The sequence below is a fragment of the Myzus persicae genome, unplaced genomic scaffold (genome assembly GCF_001856785.1).
Source record: "Myzus persicae strain clone G006 unplaced genomic scaffold, MPER_G0061.0, whole genome shotgun sequence".
NCBI classification, from domain to species: domain Eukaryota; kingdom Metazoa; phylum Arthropoda; class Insecta; order Hemiptera; family Aphididae; genus Myzus; species Myzus persicae.
The window spans coordinates 394,967-418,406 of record NW_019101569.1 but is presented as its reverse complement, the minus strand read 5'-3'; the positions used below and the strand labels follow the sequence as shown (position 1 = coordinate 418,406).

At 28.3% G+C, this 23,440-nt stretch overlaps 2 protein-coding genes across 2 annotated transcripts; both read left to right on the top strand.

Moving 5' to 3' along the window:
• The first annotated feature begins 2,348 nt into the window (after positions 1–2,348).
• On the top strand, positions 2,349–9,572 carry LOC111029682. Its single transcript, XM_022308798.1, has 8 exons — positions 2,349–2,644; positions 2,761–2,876; positions 4,608–5,133; positions 5,194–5,416; positions 5,488–5,859; positions 6,261–6,326; positions 8,770–9,153; positions 9,340–9,572. The coding sequence occupies exons 1-8, from the start codon at positions 2,384–2,386 to the stop codon at positions 9,570–9,572; spliced, it is 2,181 nt and encodes a 726-aa protein (XP_022164490.1). The 5' UTR covers positions 2,349–2,383.
• A 2,028-nt stretch (positions 9,573–11,600) lies between these two features.
• Positions 11,601–19,459, top strand: LOC111029645 (programmed cell death 6-interacting protein). Its single transcript, XM_022308743.1, has 16 exons — positions 11,601–12,092; positions 12,182–12,306; positions 12,398–12,525; positions 13,988–14,141; positions 16,038–16,162; positions 16,234–16,335; positions 16,406–16,625; positions 16,694–16,817; positions 16,907–17,084; positions 17,153–17,314; positions 17,391–17,546; positions 17,609–17,824; positions 17,886–18,032; positions 18,194–18,338; positions 18,401–18,574; positions 19,347–19,459. The coding sequence occupies exons 1-16, from the start codon at positions 11,881–11,883 to the stop codon at positions 19,439–19,441; spliced, it is 2,463 nt and encodes an 820-aa protein (XP_022164435.1). The 5' UTR covers positions 11,601–11,880; the 3' UTR covers positions 19,442–19,459.
• Positions 19,460–23,440: the final 3,981 nt, after the last annotated feature.

Below are 23,440 nucleotides of genomic sequence, written 5' to 3'. Positions count from 1 at the left end.
TAATCTATAGGTATATTGTACCATGCTACAGATTTAAAAATTAATTTTTATTTCGTACAATATATTTAAAGTTTATTCGAAAATTAATTTTTTTATATTAATACAATTTATGATAATATTTCATTGTTTTTAGCGTATATTTATTCTCGAGCCCTGAATTTGCAACATATGAAAATAATCATGCAAGTTTGCTTGACTATGCATTCTGTAAACGTATATACATAATAGCAATTGCACATTTACACCCGAGAGTTAATGGATATCCTGATGGTAATAACGCATGTAACGAACTTAACAACGAGTAAACAGGAAGTCAGAAAACTATATAATACGTTTGGAAATGTTCATTATTGCGTGTTGCGTGGTAAGTATGATTATTTGCGATAATTTATAATTATACAATTTTGATGATATTTTTAAAACATGAGAGGACTGTACAATACTCCATTCACCATTGTCACTTATATAGGTAGATAATATTTTATATCGGGCATCGGGTATTGTAGTGTATTGACTGTGCTCAGTGAAGTATCTCTATATTCTACATATAGTTAATAACCAAAGTTCGGAACTTATAGCATTTTCATATCCATCAAAGGTGATGTAAAACATAGCAGTGATGAACAATTACTTTATAGCACGGAGAAATCAAATATGAAATTTTATTTTGCATATGTTTGTATATTTTGTGGGTTTTGCATATTTTAGAGGTTTTTGCATATACTTTTTTTTTGTTATACTGACGCATATTTAATGATTGGTGAATATTATTGTTCAAAATGTTTTAATTAAAGCTATCTGTCACAAAAATGTTGCACATGAATGATGTGATTTATAAATACTCGATAAATCGATAATCATGTATATCTTGGATGGTTAATATTGTAAGACGTCTGATATGAGTACTTTCTACATTCTACTTATCTACATTTTTAAATTAGTACCGCTCGGTAAATTATAAAAATAATCCATCTAGTGATCGATAAACTGCACCAGTGCACATTTTTTTCAGAACATTCAAACCCCGATTTTTAATAGTTTTTTTTAAAATTTATTAATTAATGATTATATTTAAATTCCAATTTTTTTATGTTTATGTGAAATAAATTCTTTTTTAATGACTTTTTAAGTGCTTTTTTTCATTTTGAGTGCATATTTTTAAGTTTACCGGGTCATAAAAAAGCGCATGTTGTAGTGCTTTTTAGTACTGTAAGTCCCGAACCCTGTTAATAACATGAAGTCGTAACGACTAACGAAGTAAAACTATTCGGGTTATCCAGAAACTGTTCCTATTTTTTCCACGTCACAAGTTTTTGTGTTTAATTATGTTTAACTTATACATTTGTAATTTATAAATTTCTTCATATAAATCTAACCCTAATATGGGGATAAAAAACCTCAACATTTTTATCTTAATGATTTAATCAAAATTGTTGAGGATCACAACTGTTGACATTAAATATGTAATAAATAGGCATAAAAACATTTTACAAATGTAAAATAAATGTATCCCGCAATTGATGTATAAGTTGCACTATAGTTCCGTGTTACCTACGTGCGTATACTGTAAAGACTTCAATTATAGTACTTTGTTGTCCTTGCCATTGCATAGAAACTATTTTTAAAAAGAAAGCAAAACTCCAAAAAACAGATATTAATTAGAAAATAACCAGAATACTATTTTATAACGTCAAAAACTATTATTATTGTTCGACAAACAATTCTATGATTTGCAAACGATGTATTTTTTATTTCGTTTTATTTTTTTAATGTACCATGGAAAACAGAATTTATCATCGATTGACTAAAGTCTAAAAGTCTATACTGAATATACGTTTATACTTCAAAAAATTCGATTATTACAAACAATTATTGAAACTTTCCTAATGCCTCTTATGGGGATTGGAGCACTCCGTATTTTTCGAAGCTTTAGACCAATAAGCGGAAGATTAGTTTATGTACTTCCTGATGTCCGATTATTGTTTTAAAAATACGTATGAATTTATCATCCTCTTTTCTAGGTTATGTAGGAAACAGATTTTTGATTTTTGTATTCAATAAGGCTTAAAAAATATGTTAACTTTTCCAAAAAGTATAAAAGTATTTTTATTTTATATACATACATTCAGTTTAAAAACATCAATTATTTTTCCTACATAACCTAGTAAAAAAGTTACCGAATACAGATCTATTTTCGAAATGTAAATCGGATCATAGGAAGTAACTAAAAAAATCTTTCTCTTATAGTTAGTTTGTACTGATTTTAAAAACGGAAAATTGTCAAAAACTTAATTTGGTGACCTGTGCATGCGCGTGTTTGAGTGAGACTGTTCTTAGAATCGTAGACGATCTAATATCATGGTCATAAGGTACAGATATAGTAATGTTCTCGGAAATAATACTAACTCCGAAAGTCGTCGCTTATTCAATTATTAATTTTGTATTTCGGTGTTCATTCATTCAATCTTCAGTCTTCATTTCTTCAATCGTTCTCTGTAATATTTTTTCAAAAATGGGTAAAGATTGGCGTTATGGTCAAAAATCTCGCCGGAAATTATTTGTTCCAAAGAAGAAACCAAAACATAATTTAGCGAACTTGAACTCAAAAAAATGTGTAACCGTTGTTCCAGACAACTACCAACAAGTAAGATACGATTTTTATATGTATACTATACATGTTTTCAATTTTTTTAATTCATTAATGATCATATTATTACCTATAAGGATTTATTAAAAAATATATATAAGTTATTCTTTTAGAACGTAGCAACTAGTCCAGATAATACAACGCCAAAAAAAAATTATGTCGATACAAATATTGAAGTTCACCAAGTCTATAATAGTATACCAGGTCCATCTGGCTATATTAGTGAAAAGTAAGTAACTGGTATTTAAATATTTAAATATTAAGTATATTTGATTTTCGAACAAAACCTATGTTAAAAATGTTTTGAATAACACAATATTTAAAAACTAAAGCGATCTTCCGACAATTTGTTATATGGATAGAACAATTTGTAACAAATCTTGTATATAAATTATAAAACAAATTCAAATTTTGAAAAAAGCGGGTAAGTGGGTATCGCTCTGCTGTACATTAGGTGGCGTATGGATTACTATTATATATTATAGAAGTGTTAAATTTGAATGTAATGATAGGTATCATTGCATACGAAAAACGATTCTGAACGGAGATGATTTGTCAGCCTAGGTACTAGGATATGCTATATTACTATACTGTCAGCTAACATTTTTTTTATCGATATTTATATAAAAAAAAAAATAAACAAATGAATATTTAAAATGCCTATCAATAGCATTAAAATAAGCGAAATATTTTGAAAATTAAATCATGTAAAGAAAATGCCAATCTAAATAATTGGTGAAATTTTCAAGTACCTACAGCTTATACTTTTTGAATTATAACAAATATTTAAATTCGTTTGACTTGTTAAAGGACAAATCGTTATCGTTACGCGATTTCGTAAAAATTTAAAATTCGAACGCTCATAACATTTTTCCTATAACGACGCTTCAAGTTTTCTCTATAGCTACTTGAAGAAAAACTTATGGAAAACTTAGTGTTGAATTTTTTATCCTTACATGTAAACACAACAAATTTTATGATTATTCAACTTCAAAATTACTTGCAAATTTTGGCGATTTTGACATATTTCGTAAAAATTTTAACTATTAGGTAACGCTTATAAAAAAAAAATGTGACTAACGATTTTTGATTTTTTTTACTACACTAAGAACCACTCATAAGGAACCTTGTATTAAATTTTCAAGTTTTTTTGACCATCCAAAATTTTTTTATCGACATTTCAAAAAAAAATTCTCAGAAAAATCGAAAATTTCAGTGGTCTATAAATAGCTCAAAAATTCGAAATATTTTGAAAAGGTAACTGTATATAGATAACACTAATATAAACATTTGGTGAAAATTTCAAGTATTTACAGTGATTAGTTTTTGAGTTACAACCATATAAAAAAATCGATTTGGTCGAAAACTGGTTTTGCGTACAAATTCCCGTTTTTTTTGTTTTTCTCGATTTTTTTTGAAAACTGTCAAAAAATGTTTAATTTTGACCTCTATAATGCACCAAGGATATTTACTTAGTCATTGGAAACCACCCCTGAAGTTTGAAATTGAAGCATTATTTCGACTAGTTATGCTGTATATCATATATATCATATATATGTATATATCATATATTATGTTTATCACTCAGTTCAGAATCTAAAAATCGTCAAAATCACATAGTTTGCTTACTATTTTATAGTACCAAACAAAACTATAAAATGTGCAATTTTTGTAGCTAAGATTTGAATATTTAATTGAAGTTTCTTGCTAGTATTTCATATCGGAACAAAAAAATTTTAATATTAGGTATAATATTAACATTTTTTTTTTTTTTATAGATATTTTAAATTTAATTGTAGACGAATGTACCATTGTACTAACATTAAAATATATTACTAATTGTAATAAAAATATAAATTATCCTAGACCTACTGTACAGCACATCTATATACCCACTTGCCCTTTTTTTTCGTGCTACAAATTGTTTACACTTATTAAACGATAATATTTGTATAATTAGGACCTGTGAACTAAATGGAAGAAGACTTATAGATATACAGTTCTTCATTACGTCCATTCAATCTATTCGACATGAGGGTTTTGATTGTTCATTTCGCGATTTAAATTTAATAAATGAAACGAGAAAGGGATTTATATGTAAATTTGTTTTTAAATGTAACAATTGCGGAATAAATGAAAATATTTATAATGAAGATCCAAAAACAAAAGATTTAAATGTTAATATGGCAATGGTGACGGCGATGGTTAATGTTGGTCAAGGTTTTTCACAAATGGATGAAATTTGCGCTACCCTGAATATGCCGAATATGTGTAATCGTACATATCAAAATGTACATAATGATGTTTACCATCATATGTATGATTTGGCTTGGAATGAGATGGAAGCTGCTGGTAAGGAAGAGGCAAAGTTGGCTATCGAAAAGGGAGAAGTAGATTTACAAGGCCGCCCTAAAATAGCTGTAATTACAGATGGTGCTTGGAGTAAAAGGTCCTATAAAAGAAACTACAATGCGTCATCGGGAGTAGTAATTATATATAAGATTTATAAAATTGTCATAATTTTTAAATTAAAAATATAATTTCAGGCTTGTATTGTTGGTCAAAGAACCAAAAAAATTTTATTTATAGGCATACGAAACAAATACTGTTGTATTTGTCATAGATCATCATCATTAGGCATCGAAAGTAAAGACCACATATGCTTTAAAAACTGGAATTCGCCTTCAACTGCAATGGAAGCAGACATTATAGTTGAAGGTTTTAAAAATAGTTTAGATATGCATAATTTAATATACAATCGAATGATTGGTAGGTACAAGTTTAATATTATTATATAGTATATATATTTTGTGTTTGATTAACATTGTATAATAATATAGGAGATGGCGATAGCAATGTCATAAAACGTTTACGTTTGGCACAACCCTATGGTCCTGATGTAATAGTTAAAAAAATAGAATGTTCCAACCATATTTTGAGGAACTATATTAATAAGCTTCACGAGCTTTCAAAAAAAAAAAAAAGCAGTAAAGGTGAAAGTGTGCCGGGTTGTATGCGCAATTTATTAGTCAGTCGAGTTGAACGACTTCGTGCTGCTGTTATAAAGGCGGTAAAATACAGAAAACAACAAAATAATATTTTATATGAGGATTCGGTTAAAATGCTGAAGAAAGATATTGTCAATAGCCCTAATCATGTATTCGGTGATCATGAGAATTGTAGTGATTATTTTTGCACGAGGAAAAATTTAGGTATAGTAATAATTATAATATAATTTTGAACATTCATAATTTAAAAAATGAATATATTAAATTATTTTATAAAAATTAAAATGTATTATGTACATAGTATATAGGTATAAATATTAAATATATCACATACTATAAATTAATATATTATATCTTTACGACTATACCAGCACAAAGTAAGTTTTATAACCTAATGAATCTTATAGGTAGTGGGGAAAAATCCAAAAATTTTAATAAGATATTTATCAATTTTATTTTATGTATGTATATTATATGCTATTATATTCGTGATGAGTCTTATATCGGCGTTCGCTGTGTATGGGTACTTCTTATAAAATATATATACTTATAGGTACATTTATAAATAATTTTAGGCATTAGTTTATTACTTTATTATTTTCTAGGCGAAGAAAATTACGTTCCAGATATGAAACGAGTAGGCCTATGGGATGATATAGGTTCAATAAGAAGTTATTTTGATTATTATCATCGTCGTTCTGAGAATACCCGCATATTGCAGCCGATAGGTAGACGCCAGTGGAACGACAACGCGGTAATGGCACAGATAATAGATTACACACACTAATGTTCATTAACTACTCACACAATGACACCGTTCAAAAATGCATGTAATAAGAACTGCCTAAATATTACTCCTTAAAATATGCTATGCTCCAACCCCCTTAAAAGAATTAAATGAAAAAAAAAATAATAATTTGAAAAAAAAGTTTGAAAAAAAATAATTTGTAAAAAGGTTGAAAAAATAATAATTTTAATAAAGTTTTTTATACTTTTGCATTCCCATCTAGATTATTTCTAATTCAATCACTGCTTGAAAATCACAAAACTGTCTTATAAACAAAAAAAAATAATAAATAGATTAAAGTTAATAGTTATACTATTAATGAAATAATTAAGAGTTTATTGTGGTATTTATAGTTGGGTAGTTAGATCACTTAGATCTATATTATCATTAAAATAATTGAACTTAGATTTTAGGAAATTAATTATCTAGACTCTAGGCTCTAAAGTGTCATCATTTATCATCTTATGATGAAATATTTAAACTTTACACAAATTCTAATAACTTTCAATAAATAAACTTTGTCAAACAACAGCCATCATGTTTCAGTAATATACAACTATACATATTATATACAAGATATCTTTATTTTAGAAAGACACTAGATAACAAAAAAATTGCAAGAAAGAGGTTATCTGTGTTATGAATGAGCTCAAAGCTTTAAACTGTCTATTTTGCATTGCATTGGGTTCATCTGCTATTATATTATATAATGGTTGTAATAATTTCAAACATATTCATGATGTCGTTAAATTACACAAAGAATCGTCAACCCACAGAAACTCAGTAGAATCTTTTAATCAATCTGCTTAATGATAAATCTATTGAATTTGAATCAATAACCAAAAAAATCAAATACTAGATAATACCTATATTATAAATAAGTTTTTGAAATAGTTCAGTTTCACTTAGAAACTCTAAAAGGCTATATAAATGGAATGATGAAATATTTTTAAATTTTTTCAAAATGTTTAAAGATGTGTGTAAAATATAATCCTATTTATAACGATACTTAAAAGTTAATATTAAGTACCTGTGTTGGTAAAATTATGAGTTCCTACAGTTAATACTTATTGAACAACAACAAAACCACTTTTGTTCTTTTATGTAAAATGTACATTTCATAAGAATTTGAACTTCAAATGTTCATAAACAATTCTTAGGATTAACTCTTAATTTTTGTTTCCAATAATTACAACAAATACCATCTTGATCAAATAAAATCATTACAAAAATATTATTTATTTTGTAATACAATTTTGAACTACATTATGAATTATGATTGTTTCATTTCAATTAAAAAAATAAAAAAAAAAAAATAATTTGAAAAAAAAAATAAAGATTTAATTTTAGAATATAAATGTTTAATAAAATAAAATAAATTGAATGAATGTTCCTTGTCATTGTTTTCTGAATTAAGTTTTGTATTTTGCATTAATGCATTTTTCAAGAAACCCTGAAATGGCACAGCTTAATTAATATTTTAAACATCATCCTCAAAAACCAAAATTCAATGAAGAAACTCCATTTAATTTTCAATAAGCTTTCTTTGGAAGTAATGGCTTTGAATGAAAATGGTTAACCTACAATAAAAATCCCAAACAATTATTCTGTATTCTGCTATTTGTGTCTTCCATTTTCTTCTGAAAGTAATAATTTTACTAAAGGCTAGATGTATGGAAGTCATACTTATATTCAAATTGATGAACATGATAAAAGGACAATACATAAAAATTATGTTTCAGTTTTTTTCCTCCATTCAAATGAACATCATGTTGGTTCATTACTTTTCTGTGAAACTAAGAAATAAAGAAAAAAAACCACAAAATTGTTACAAGAGTGATTGAAGCTGTTAAACTTATTGGGAAGCGTGGATTGAATTATAGGGGAAATCAATTTGAAGCGGCATACCTATACATAAACTAATGCATTTGTTGATAACAGAAATTTCTTAGAAATCATATTATTTTTAGCAAAATATTATTTTCAGATGAAAGATCACTTGGAATAGCTGTAATAAAGAAGGCATAAAGCCCTCGGAAGTGGTAGTAAAGGAAGAGGAGGACTAGTTATATTTATTTCTAAAACAACAGTTGATTATGTTATTGCTGCAATAAGTTGTTTGTTTAAAAAATCAAGTTTAAAATGCTAAAATGTATGCAGTTATGCTGGATACTTCTAAAGATTTTACATCATCGGATCAATGTGCAGTAGTTTTAAGATATATGAATGACAATGGTGTACACGAAAGCCTAATTGCAGTTGTTAACTGTTCAAATTCAACAGGTAAAGGCATGCACAATTTATTACAAAGTGTTTTACTTTTAAAGTTTTAAATGATTTGAATGTCAAAAACTCTATTACCAATACTATCGACGGTGCGGCTAATATGCAAGGGGAGTACAATGGATTCTTGGCATGGCTTAATGAATCATCCCCAAATCAAGTTCATGTTTGGTGGTACTGCTATGTATTAAATCTAGTTTTGTCAGATGCTTCCAAATCACCATTGACTGCTGCATTTCTTTTTAATTTGTGTAATAGTTTAGCAATGTTTTTCAAAGATTCACATAAGCGTATGAGAGTTTGGACAGACGATGCCATAGTCTACATCAACGCTTACAAAGTATTAGTGAAACAAGGTGGTGGAGTTAATAAGTTGCACTTGTTAAAACATTTGGATCAACTGAAGGTCCATGTCAGAGCAATGCATTGTATGTTGATGTTTTAATGGCTTTATATGATATTCTAAACGATGAAAAATCTACACCAGATAAAAGGGTCAAAGCTGAAACTATGGAGAAAAAACATTTAAGAATATTAGATATTATATACAATATTTAAAATTACTGGTCCTTTATCGAAATACCTGCAATCAAAATCCATGGATTTAATTACAGCTCTAAACCCAGTTGATGGAGCACTTGAACAACTTGAAAAAAGTCAAAGAAATATGGTATGGATAAAATTATCTGCAGATTCATTGGTTACTTGGGCTAATACTGAATTAGATTTACAATTTAATGGCGATAGTCCAGTAAATGAAAAATCACCTAATGTAAGAACCAGAAAGAATCAAAGAAAACAATGTTACCAGGTGAGATTAGTAATATGGTACATGAAGATCCTTTAAAGAAATTTGAAATAGAAGTTCATAACAGAATATTAAATATAGTTATTGAGAATATTAAAAAAAGATATATAAAACACAGAAAATTGTTTAATGATTTATCATGTTTGTTACCAATCTATTTTTCATGTATAATTCAAAATGGTTTGTCTGATTAAGCATTGACTGCTTTGTGTGATAAATTAGAGTTTGAATTCAAACTAAACAACTTATAACGGTCTAAAGGATGAGTAATACATTTTGCAAAAATTGAGACAAATTATAGAAAAGTCTTACTGAATCATTTATTACTTCATACTCTTTGGAGCAAACACAGGACGAAGATGACGTCATTGATTTTAAAATTAATCTTGATTCACAAGATATGACTTGCAAGAGTTGCAAAAACTGTGTTGCTTGTTTCTATAACATTTTACAAAAATATAATTTATATTGTGATACATATGCTAATTTATTTTTGGTATAGGTACAAATATGTACTTACTATACCATCAACCCAAGTATCATGTGAAAGATCTTTTTCTTTCTTAAAAAATATTAAGTCAAGACTTTGTAGTCAACTTTCAGATCCAAAACTAAAATCATAAATAAAACTAAAAAACAGAAATTAACACTATTAGATTCAGATAAAATTATAGAAGAATTACAAAAAGAGAATTCTCTTTAAAAAAACCTTTCATTGTAAATTAAACCAGTTTCATTTTTTTTTTCAAATAAAAAAAAATTAATAACATTTATGTGTAGATAATAGGTACCTACCTACTATTGTCATTCTATTATTATTATTTTTATTATTACATTTTATTGCTTATTTTTTTTTATAAATTATAATTATAATTTTATATTTTTCTACATTTAATTGTTAAACGTTGATTTTATAATAACATTGATTACAGTTTAGTAGTAATCAGTTTATTTTATATTAATACTGTAAAGATAATATCTGTTTTAGTATGTAAGGTTATGTAGTCTGTAAGTAGGTAATTAGTAATATTGTTGTATTTTTCAAATACTACCTATGTATTTAAAGTAGGAAACGTGATTTTTATTTATAAATTATATCTGATAACAACTACCTAGGTATTTTATATCTGCCTGGCTAAACCTCACTAATATAATAATATAATGTAAGTAATCGTTTTTGTAGGAACAATGAACACACCATAAAATGCTATTAAGTATTTACCACCCATTTAAAAGACTAAAAAAAAATCGTAACAATAATTTTAACTTTTAAGACGTTAGTTACAGCGGTGCATTTGAAGAAGTATACATTTATTAAAGAATTCAAGCATTGTAAATGAGTAAGACATTGGCAAGAATAAAAATTATTTAAAATTAAACAATAAATAGTCTACACAAAATAAAAATATCTGATGAAAAATTAAAGGAACACAAGTTATATTTTCATTAATAACAATCCTAGTAAATTACATTTAGATATTTTGAAAGAACATTTGTTAAATTAATAATAGATCATCAGAATAATTCATAAATCAAGTACCTATATATGTGATCCCTTAATAAATATATAAGTTTGTGATGTATTTCAATATTTGTGCTTCATTACATTTTTAAAACCTTAAAAGTTTAAAGATTTTTAAATACTATATATTATATTTATGATGGGTACAAGTGATACGTCCTATCGAATAGAACTTTCTTCATTTATTTATCGATGGTTTATTTATTTTTACTTCAAATTAATATGTTTAAATCACTGTATGTCTGTATTATACTGTAAATACCTATACTGTATATTTTAATTCGTGGTTTAAGTTGTTCAGCGTAATTTTAAAGCACAGTTTAAGATAATCTATCTTAAACCGTGTTTTAAAGTAAGTCGGCGAAGATAATATTATGTTCGCCGGCAAAAATAAATGTCTAATTTCCATATTGAACATCGTATTGTATTCGGCAACACTGTACAGCTGATAAGCGGATGAGTGGCCGTAAAGTCAGTTACAGCCTTAGAATATATATATATATATATGTATATATTTGCATTGTATATAACGTATTATTATCGCCCAATGCCCTCACGGAAGATTTATTCACCGTTCACCGTCCGCACACTTAATTATTTGCGAAATTGCGTTAGTTTTAACCATTACTCATTATTAGTCATCACGAGTTTACGCTTGTTGTCGGCTTAAGTGCTAACAATTCTTGGATATCTGTACCTCAGACTTGACGTTAGGTAGGGACGTCCATTTATGAGTCTGTCGGGCACAGGCACGTCGTTCCTTTGTTACGCACATAGATTTTTTTTAATAAATTTGTGAAATTTTCCGACACCACCGCATCCGGTATGGCGACCACGATTTTGATGGCGGTGCCCACGAAACGCGCGTCCGAAGTGAACATAGTGAAACCTTTGCGAAATCTGATATCGTCACACTACAACTCGGCTGACAATCCCGAAGACTACACCGAAGCGATCAACGAACTCGGCAAACTCCGCAGCCAGGCGCTCTGGAAGGTGTTGGACAAATATGATAACTCTCTTGAACTAATATACACGTAAATCAGCTTTTTAGGAATTCAATTTTATATAACAATAAATAAAACCATGCACCTAGGTAGTCTATGTATTATGTTTTTGTTTGCAGGTATTATGATCAGATAACTTCATTAGAATCAAAAGTGCCTCCATCTGAAGTACAGATTCCTTTCAAGTGGAAAGATGCATTCAATAAAATGACATCATTCTTTGCTAATGGAAAAGTCAGTATAAGTATGTTCAAATTGTAAAATACTTACTCAAATTATTTTATAGTCATTTAAGATTAGTATTTTTATTTTAATGTTTGTTTTGTAATCTTTAGCTCTATGTTCATTTGCTTATGAGAGAATATGCGTACTATTTAATATAGCAGCTCAACAAAGTGCAATAGCATCTGCTCAAAATTTAGAGACTGATGATGGATTAAAAATGGCTGCTAAACTTTTCCAAGTAAATAAAATAATCACCTTTATATTGTACAATTTAAGTTAAATGTTATATTAATAGAATAGTCTGCCCATATTATCATAGTAGTCTAAGTTTCAGCTTGAGTTGTACTCAAGTTGAAAATATCACATTAATGGGATTCCACAACACTTTTTTTGGAGTAAAATGGACCTATATCAGAGATGGTAAACCTATGACATGCGCACACTATTTTAGTGACACACACGAATGTATAAAAGTTTGATACTTTTACATTTTTTGAAAAAAAACAGGTTATCGAATGGATTTGTTGACACGCAGGGAAAACAAAATCCAACCAAAATTGTTATTTGACACGCTGGTACCAAAAGATTTGCCATCCCTGACCTACATGGTTCCAAAGCGCTGAGTTGGATACTGTAAAAATAAATTTGAAACATATTTTAATTTATTTTAAAGTCTATTTTGACTCCTTCAAGTAAAATTATTTATAAAAAAAATTTTTTGTTTACATATTTTGCTAAATTTAAAATGATATTTTTGTTTTACAAAATAATTACAAAATAATAAACTAAAAATGTAGCTCAAAAGATTCCAAAGTTAACTTAATTTAATAATAACAAAAATCTGCTTAAAATTATTATCGGTGTACAACTCAAGTTGGTATATTAAAACTCGTTTAGGTCTGATTTACAACATTTCACCATGAAATAATTCCGATTTTAGCCATTTTATAACATGTGAAAGTGAGAGCATAAAGCATACTGACCTTACTCACAGTCAATGGATTTAAAATAGTCTTCATAATAAATTCAAATATGTTTTCAAAATTATTATGGGAGTAAAACTCCAAGTCAGTATGTTAGAATGCATTTATTTTTCTTCAAAAAATGGTAGTGTGAATTCCGCTTAACATATATTATAGCAAGTACATTTTGCCTGTTAATTAAATAAGAAATTTTAATATTTGGTTGTATTAGAAAATAAAATAAAGCTGAAGTTATAACCTGTTAAAACTTAACATTAGTTCTCAGACAACTTTTGAATACTAATATCAATTTTATGTCAAGGTTTTTATCTAATCATATAATCTAATGTTGTATAGCTAATTGTTGTACACATTTTTCTTGCTAACATTTTCCACAAAAAATTTAAAATATCAATAGTTTAATTAATTTACTCTGTTTGGCGAGGAACATAATTTTAACCGCACATGTAAATTTTGTTGCTCCGCTGTCCCGGTCTAATTACTAAAATCTCAATTTTGAGCACCCCCACTTGTTACCCTGCTATAGTAGAACTGGTCTTGAGGGCTCAGTGTATGCAGGGCTTTAAAAAATAAATGTAATTAAAATCAAAATGATCTTAGCGTTATAATTATTGTATCAAATTTAATAAATATTAATAGTTATTTTTTATTATGTGCTTTAATGTACACCCTTTAATGTGTATTTTAATTTATTGTACTACAATTTTTGTTTTTTAGCAAAGTGCTGGTATATTTAATACTTTAAAAACAACAGTTATGAATGTTATTCAACAAGATCCAACACCAGATTTAAATCCAGATACATTGGCAATGTTATCATCTCTTATGTTGGCTCAAGCTCAAGAAGTGTTTATAGTTAAAGCAAACATAGGTAAGAAATTTGTATTGTTTTTTGGCAGTTATGTTTTATAACTGTTCAATAGATAAACTCAAAAAATGTATGTTAGTTGTATGGTATAGAATACAAACTACTCTTCTTGCAATAAATACGTTTATATTTGGCTGAGATATACTTAATCTTGTATACAGTTTGTAATTTAGATCATTTTAATTCATGAATTAATACAAATATATGGTGTCAAGTGACAGACCAACATGTAGGTAGAGTTGAAAGAGTTATGAAATGAGTGATGAGTAAAGAGATGTGTGCTCAAGAGAGTAGGAAGAAATTGATAATGGAATATTTCCAGAATTATTAGATCATTATTCATAGACGTGCTTGAATCCAAATCCAAATTGATTGCTACGAATGTTAATGTCTTAAAGTAAGATGAATTTGTTTGTCAAAATATTTTAATATATTTGTATAAATGTAGGGATAATGCTCAGAGCAAGGATTATCTGCATATTTAATTTTTTTTTTTTTTAGATAAACAAATTAGTTTAATGCTTATAAGTGGATGAATAATTAAAAGTATTGGCTCAAGGTCTATGAAAAAAAAAATATATTGGATAAGATTTCGGTCGTTTTGATTTTATGTTTGTAATAATGTTTCTTACTGGATCATAAAAAAATAACTTAAATCCACACAACAGTACCTCAAGTCTTACTATATTTTATGTAGGATGTACATTTTTAATAACTACGCAATGGCACAATATGTTGGTTCAAATGGAAACGAATGACACTTTTGGCAACAGCACAGTAGAATTGACAGACGACATATACTTACTATATTTTTTTTCTTCAATTCAGGGATTGGTTTTAAAAAAAAATTATGTACTACTAATTCATTCTCCATTTTTCCCTGTAAGGAGTAACTCCTGCATCTTTCATTATTTGGCTGATGTATTTTGTTCTAGGTCTTCTTCATGATCTTGTTCCTTCTATTGTACTTTAAATTATGCAATTCATCCTCATGCCTCATCATCTGCCATCTCCTTACCTTTTGAGTAGCTATTAATGTTCATTTTTCTTTCATTATTTTTAAAATATCTTCATTTGTACTTATTTCAGTCCAACTTATACTTTTCTGCGTCATATCTATAGTGTTCTTGTTTGCTTTTGTGATATCCTTTATAGTACAAATCAGTGTCGGCCTGGCCAAGGCAGCTAGGCAGTGATCGCTGCCTGGGACCCTGTCTTTTTTTTTATATGTATATTTAAATGCGTTTGTGACTTGTGGCGTGAGCTAAGTAATATAATAATAGTAAATAAGTAAAAGTAAAATTATTGGGTAAATTGTATAAAATAGAGGTCTAATCTGATCTTACTGCTGCTAATTTACTTCCAGTTATTTTGGGTGTTTTCATTTGGTTGTCTGTATGTGTTTCCTATTGATATAATACGTAGCACAGTAATACCTAACACAAAGTCTTCTTGCATTTTTCTTGATTCAGTATGTCTTCATTATTTGGTGATATTCCTTCAACATTGATTGAAATTATCGTGAATGTTGGCTCTGTTAAGTGCCGTTTTTTGCTTGATGCCATTAAGGAATATTTATTGCCTATTTTGTGAAGAATTTGGTAGCGAAATAATTTTCTGTTGCTGACTCACATATATCAAGGAAAGAATTCCTCCATATCCTCCCCAAAGGTTTTACATCAAGATATTTTTGTAATCGTTGGAATAGGAATAATTTATTTTATATCAAATATTGAGAGGGTTTACTTAAACTGGGGTTAGTCACTTAGTCCTAATTTAAAGGTTTAGTCAACTTTATAATTTGTTATTTTTTGTAAGTGGATATAAATAACATATTTATGTAATAATTATTGTTTAAGTACCTACTGAAATTATATTTATGTTTAATTTTTTTTTTAGATAAAATGAAAGATCAGACAATTGCTAAATTATGTGCACAATGTGAAGAATTTTATGCAGACACAGCAAAAATGATGGAGAGAGAAACAGTTATGATGTCATTGGATAAGGAATGGACATCAAATGTAAACACTAAATATTATTAAAATTATCTGATTTCACTAATATTAAAACATTTTTTAAATTAAATTTATAGGTTTATGGAAAACAGTCAATATTTCATGGTTTGGCCCAATATTATCAAGCAATGGTTTGTAAGGCTAATAAAACTATTGGTGAAGAAATTGCCAGGCTTAATGTATGTATAAAAAATAATTTGAGATGACTACAATATAATTATAAATGTTGATTGTTATGATATTATTCAGGTAGCTATTTCATATATTAAAGTTGGCCAAGAGCGATGCGCTCGTTCATATTACAATGACCGTCTAAATAAAGCTATACAAGAGTTAACTGAAGCAAAAAAAGACAATGACTTCATTTATCATGAACGAATTCCAGATATCAAACATTTAGAACTAATATCTAAAGTTGCAATTGCCAAACCTACTCCTGTGCCATCAAAGTTTTCATCCAAATTTAAAGGTATACATTTATATTTAAATTGCTTATACTTAATTTGGTATTATTCCACTTATGTTGTTTCCTTTAAGATTTATTTGAAGATTTAGTGCCAATGTCAGTTCAACAAGCACTTAGTGCATATGATGTTCGTAAAACAGAACTTGTTAATTCAGAAATTGGAAAGTTGAGAGAATCTACACAAATATTGAATGGGTATGTTGTATATTTATTATTTATTTACTCTTAAAAATCATAATAATTGTATATTTTTTAGTATATTAATATGTTGCTTTTGTTCATAGATGTTTGGCGTCATTAAACTTGCCAGCAGCACTAGAAGATGTTAAAGGTGTAGGAATACCACAATCACTAGTTGAAAAATCTAACAGTATACGAATGAATGGTGGAGTACAAAAATTAGAAAATATGATCAGAGAATTACCAGAGCTGTTGAAACGAAATGAAGAAATAATTAATGAGGTTATTTATATTCATAGATAATTTTAATAAATGTATTTAACGATTTTGTTATAAAACAAATGTTTTAGTCCGAACGGATGTTGAATGAAGAACAAGCATCTGACGAATCACTCCAAGCACAGTTCAAAGAAAAGTGGAATCGCACCAAATCAAATGTTCTTACTCAAGTTTTTAAAGTTAACATAACTAAATATCGCGAGATCATTAAGAATGCCAAATCTGCTGATAAGGTAAAATTATAATGAATTATCATTTCAAATTTTCATTAATATTCATAGGTGTATGATTATATTTTTATTCTATTAGATGATTCATGAAAAGTTTGAAACACACAAGCGAGCTATTTATTTATTATCTGAAGGACAAGAAGCCATGCAAAATGTATTGCCTGTTGGATCTAGTACTGGAGTTAATTTTGCCAATTCGACAGCTGCTGATAAATTAAGACACTTAATGGAAGAGGTAAATATAAATTATTCTATTTTCATAAACAATTTTTATTTATAAATTATTAATTACTAAAGGTGGAAGTATTGAAAAATGAAAGAGATGTTATTGAAACGGAATTAAAATGTGCCACAACTGATATGAAATCAAAGTTCTTGAATGCTTTGTCTGAAGAAGGATCTATCCACGAAGCTAATTTGTCAACTGAGAGTTTAGATCAATCTTATGGACATTTAAAAGCTCAAGTTAATGATAGTCTTGCTAGACAAGACAAACTTTTATCCAATATACAGGTATATTTTTAAAAAAATATTCTTCTTTATTATTAACTAACTGACTCGTCTTTGGCTCTAGGTGGTGAATACAGAATTTTGTAGAGAAAAGAGCAGTGGTGGCCAAAGAGAAGCCCTCTTTAAAGATTTAGCATCTGGTTATGATGTATTTAATGATTTACAAAGTAATTTAGTTGAAGGAACTAAATTTTATAATGACTTAACTGAAGTAATTATATGAAATTTATTATTTATGAAAATTAAAGAATGTTTTATAATGAAGTAGTTTTGAATATAAAATTAGTTCGAAGTTGTTAAACTTAAAGTTAGCACTCTTTTTTTAAAATTTTTTTTTTTAATTAATAATAATAATAATTTATTTTGTTATAGATTTTAATCACTGCCCAAAACAAAATTTCCGATTTTTGTTTTGCTCGAAAAGCAGAAAAAGAAGAGTTACTTAAATCATTAACTGCAGATTTAAGTAGAGAAAAACCCATTTCTGTTCCAATCGCACCTGCTAAAACCCAAATCCGTAAACATACAATTACATTCTATTATTTTAACAATACATTATTTTTATATAATTTTTTGTAGATGAATCGCCCATGGGTGCTCAGCTTCCTTATCCTATGCAACCACAGGGTATGCCCTTACCGTACACACTTCCAAGGACTGGACCATCTTACCAACCTCCTACGTACATGTGTGCTGCGCCTATGCCAACTACATACAATCCTTATGCGACACTTCATCATTATCAGCCACAAAGTAAATTATGTGCTATACATTATATTTTAACTAGGGAGTGAAAAAGATATTATATTTTTGAGTCTTGGATCTGAGCATCTGAACTGAGTTCAATATTTTGTAAATATTGAGTTTCAAAATATATTCTATTTTTTGCATATTTTTTTGGGGTCGCTGGGCTTAATTTATTAGTGTACAATAAACCAAGAAGATATGAATAGGATGCCATAATACATTTTTACACTCCCTTCTGGAAATTTATTAACTCTGAGTTAGAGATTTTGCCATCAAATTATTTGAATTTTGAATATGGACCAATCAATGTATATTTGGTCTCTTATAAGACAATAAAAGTAATCTCGGGCTGCTACCAATTTTCGTTGTTAATTTTTGTTTACAACTATCAGCTGCAACCAAAAATTGTTTACTATGTTAATCTTAGCAAAATGTAGGCTAGATGGTTGTTCGAATAATAAAGTGTCACTCCCAAGAGTGTGATAATTACACCCATTGCTGCCGCTGTGCACAGAAGCCTGCTGCCTGAGGTTACTCTTATATGAGGTAGAGTGAGTGTCAATATGTATAAATTATTCATACTTAATTTTTATTTTAATACAAAGTAGGTAATTTATTATTTTTGTATTGTTATTGCTTTAATTTTGTCCTCTTGATTATGAAAAATATAACAAATATGCTGTCTTTCAAAGATATTTGTAATTTGTGTTTTTTAGACGGAAAACCTCAAAAATATTTTATTTACCAGTTGTGCTTATAATAACGTATTTGGTTTCAGACTATCAAAACTATGCAGCTCAAGGTCAACCACAATATCCTCCTCAATATCCTCCACAATACCCTCCACAAAATCAGCAACAGCCACCGTGGTAAATGTGAATTTGGTGAAATGATGGGAAAACATAACAAATGCTTTATTGTGATTGGATATAGTTATCCTAGTTAGCTAATTATGAATACCATTTTTTTTAAACAGAACAAAATTGTTATCAATTCTTGTTAAAATTTTAATGTATCAACAAAATTATTGGTAGCATACTATATTGGCTACATTATTCATATTGCTTTAACATAATTTTTAGTTCTAGCATATGATTTTATTCATTTATTATTTATTTCAATACTTTTGTATATTTGTTCCACGGTTAAATTATAATGTTTATTATTTTTAATGTTAAATAAGAAATGTTTATCATAGTTTCTTTATAATTTATTGATTACATTTAATATTTGGACAATATGTTGTTAAAATTGCATACTCAACAATTATTAAAATGAATAATAATAACCTTAGTTCCTATATTTGTACACTACCTAAGAATGACCGGGTGGAAATATAAATACATAGTGGTCTTATCAAATAAAAATCTGACAAATTTAAACCTATACACTATTGTGTGAGAGAACTCACCGTGACCTTATGAAAATCAGTTTTTCTGTGAATCCCCACTGTACTCTTTGTCACAGACAAACCAGTTATGATAGCTGGGTTACGTGAGGGGATGCGCAGAACTGACGTGTTGTCTTGCTGAACAGTGAATAAATTGAATTATATATTATATAGTTGATACAATAAAAAAATAACAAAGAATTTAAGGCTAAAAGTTGCTGTTAAATGTCAAAATGCTACCACAATTTATTTTATTATACTTTTAATTATTACTAAATTATTTAAGAGTATTAACTATTAAACCCTTATCAATTCTTAATCATTTGTCGTCGAACAATTATATTATTATTACTTATTAAATGTCAGAATATGTAAACTCATTTGTCATGTTTAGTCAATTAAACTAAAAACAATTAATATGAATTGTGATTACTAATATTTTTCTTAATTATTATTACTAATACCCAGTTAAAAAATATTTTGATTGTCAAATCAGAGTTAACACAAAAAATTCTAGTAATTCTGCTATCATTTTATCACTCTTATTTTTTCCTATTGGTGAAATTATTATCAAACTTTAGTATGGCAGCTCAACAAGTAGGTATATCTAAATAAGACGCGAAACATTAAGTGAAAACCTAAACATATGCAAGTAAAAAATACATTATTAATATAAATTAATATCCGTATTTTTCATTTGTATGTCCAGTGTGTTTAGGTGCTGCACCGCAGGAGTAACATAAATTAATAAGTACTGACGTGGATTTAATATAGAGGGGGGCGTGGGGCTACTCCTACGCAGTTCGGTACCGGCTATTTTATAGATCGCCATAAATCATAATTTATATTTCACAATATTATATTAACAATAATATATTAATATGTGAGTATAATCTGCAACAACTACAGTGTACAACGAGTAATAACCACGGTTTAACCCTTTAAGGTATATAATATGTTTTTAAATCGTGGTAATATTATAACAATATGAGCCCATAGAAACTCAAACTGGAACATCACCGTGGTTCTTCACGGCTACATAAGCGCCACGCACGCGATTCTATAATCTTTTAGGCGTCCTCGCGATATAATATATATATGTACGGCCTTGTAGGTGCAGTGTTGAGTATTGGCCATAAATGTACAACAAATCATGTTATAATAATAATCATAATATGATATACCCATGTACAAGTATAGGTACACGTGCTCGTTCGGGTGGTCGGTTTATTGTCGCAGTGCCGAGTTTTTTACTTCATTGCGCGTATCGGATGACGGCATTCACGTCACTGATGCAGTTGTTTGCATTGTGCACTGTCGCGTGCTTAATGCACATTATACTTTAATCGTTATGTTTTATGTATGATGACTGTTAAATAGAAGGTATGTCAAAATTGTGTACTGCATCGGAAGAGAAAGACTCGTATACCTACAGCTGGCGAGTGACGATTATGATATATTCATACGAGCAATGCTCGATTTTTTTTTGGGGGGGGGGGGTCCCCCTTTATTTATTTGAAACGGAACGCAACATTTTACTATAGTGAATTTGTAAATAATCAGTTCTTCTGATGCAAAATATACCTATATATATAGCCATAATATTGTACACTTGAATCGACTATGAAAAAAAAATTCATTGTTAAATTGCTAAGAAATTGTATGATGCCCACTTAAATATAAGGATATATCTGTGAGTATTCCATAGATACAAAATTGTATGAATTAAATCTCTATAAATCATAATATAAATTATAATGTCAAGTCATTGAATGATGTAACGACTCGTCTTATCTCCAATTACCAAACTATAATTATTAATACTATATAATATACTGTATATTTTGTAGAATAATTAATTAATAATTTAATATTTATGCCGGGTTGCATGAACAATCACTAAACATTTAACAAATCAATAGTGAGCTAATGGTCCTTTAAACATGATTTAGTGACCCATGATTGGTCCATTAAATTTTATTGGACAGTTAAATTAATACATTTTTTATGCAACTTAGCATTAATGTCTTTAAAAATATAATTAATAAACAAAAGTTTTTTTCTTTTAAAATGTTTTTGTACAATAAATGTAATGATTTTTTGGGATTATGGGTGGCTGAAGCCCTGAAGGGTTGTGTGGGTAATGTGACAGTTAATTTTGAGTGGAACGCTCGTTTATCAAACATCCGCTGAGTCCCCCTTCTAGGTTTTTTTCCAAATCAAGCACTGCATACCACTGCATACGAGTAAAGTACAACATAGTATAACGGCCATGTAGGTAAGTATAAACATAACACATATAAACGGTATCATATTATAATATCTTAACCCCCCCCCCACTCCCTCTTTCTAAACTAAAAATGTTAAACCTTTCATATATATCCACATTTTTTTATTATTACATTGTATTTCTTTCCTTTATTTCATTGTATATAACAAAAGCCAATAATCTGTGTTGTTGCGGCTTAAATAAAAAAAAAATTATAATAGGTATCTTATGAATATCTGCTGACGCCTGTAGCAGTGTAGCTATAGGTAGCTTGTAGCTTGTAGGTAACGCGGCGTCGCGGCTCTATATAAAAATAGGTATATATATAAGTAGTCAGGTTACAGTGCTGCGTATTGTTTTCTGTTCTTTTTTTTCTTTTGACCAAGTATTACATGCCTACTTATAAGTTTTCGACATTATTAGCATGCAATACAATATTCCTGAATGGGACGTAGGTGATAGGTCACGAATATTTCTTAAGCTGCAGTGCATACATATTTATTAATTTTATAAGATTATATACGGCCGATATTAGCGTATTTTTTATTTTCGGACCTTATGATGTGTGTCATAGTGTCATGATTTCTATAATATATAATTATGATAAAAATAGTTAATAATCTCCTTACATAGTAATAACTAATAAATTATATATCCTTAGATTTGACACCCTCCACTCTGAGTCGTTTTCCTTCGTATATTCAGTGATTTATCACTGAATTCAAATTTAACACATCCATTATATATTCATAATATTTTTCGAGTCACTCAACACCTACTATATAAAATATACGTAGAGCCTTACAGCAGAGCAGAGCAACTTTACCGGTTTTTATAAATTCGTATAATACTAATTTTGCGCAATACCTTCACCAAAGCGCCCTCTCTACTTTTTTTCAAATGTTTGTATAGGGTAGGTATATTTTTATATTTATATATTAAATATAATATGGTTCTATACTTATATATATTATACAGTATGTTAGTTAATTGGAAAGTCCAGGCGCGTACACAAAAAAATATTTTGCGGGCTTTTGGTTGTATATTTTCGTATTTATATAATTTAATCTAATCTGTAACCTAACAGGAAGCTTACATAATTTCAATTAGAGCACCTACAATTTATTTCTCATAAAAAACGTCACTGTTAAAAAAACTTTAATTATTTTTAAAAACCTGTATTTTTGTAATACAAAATCTAATTTTCGAGGCG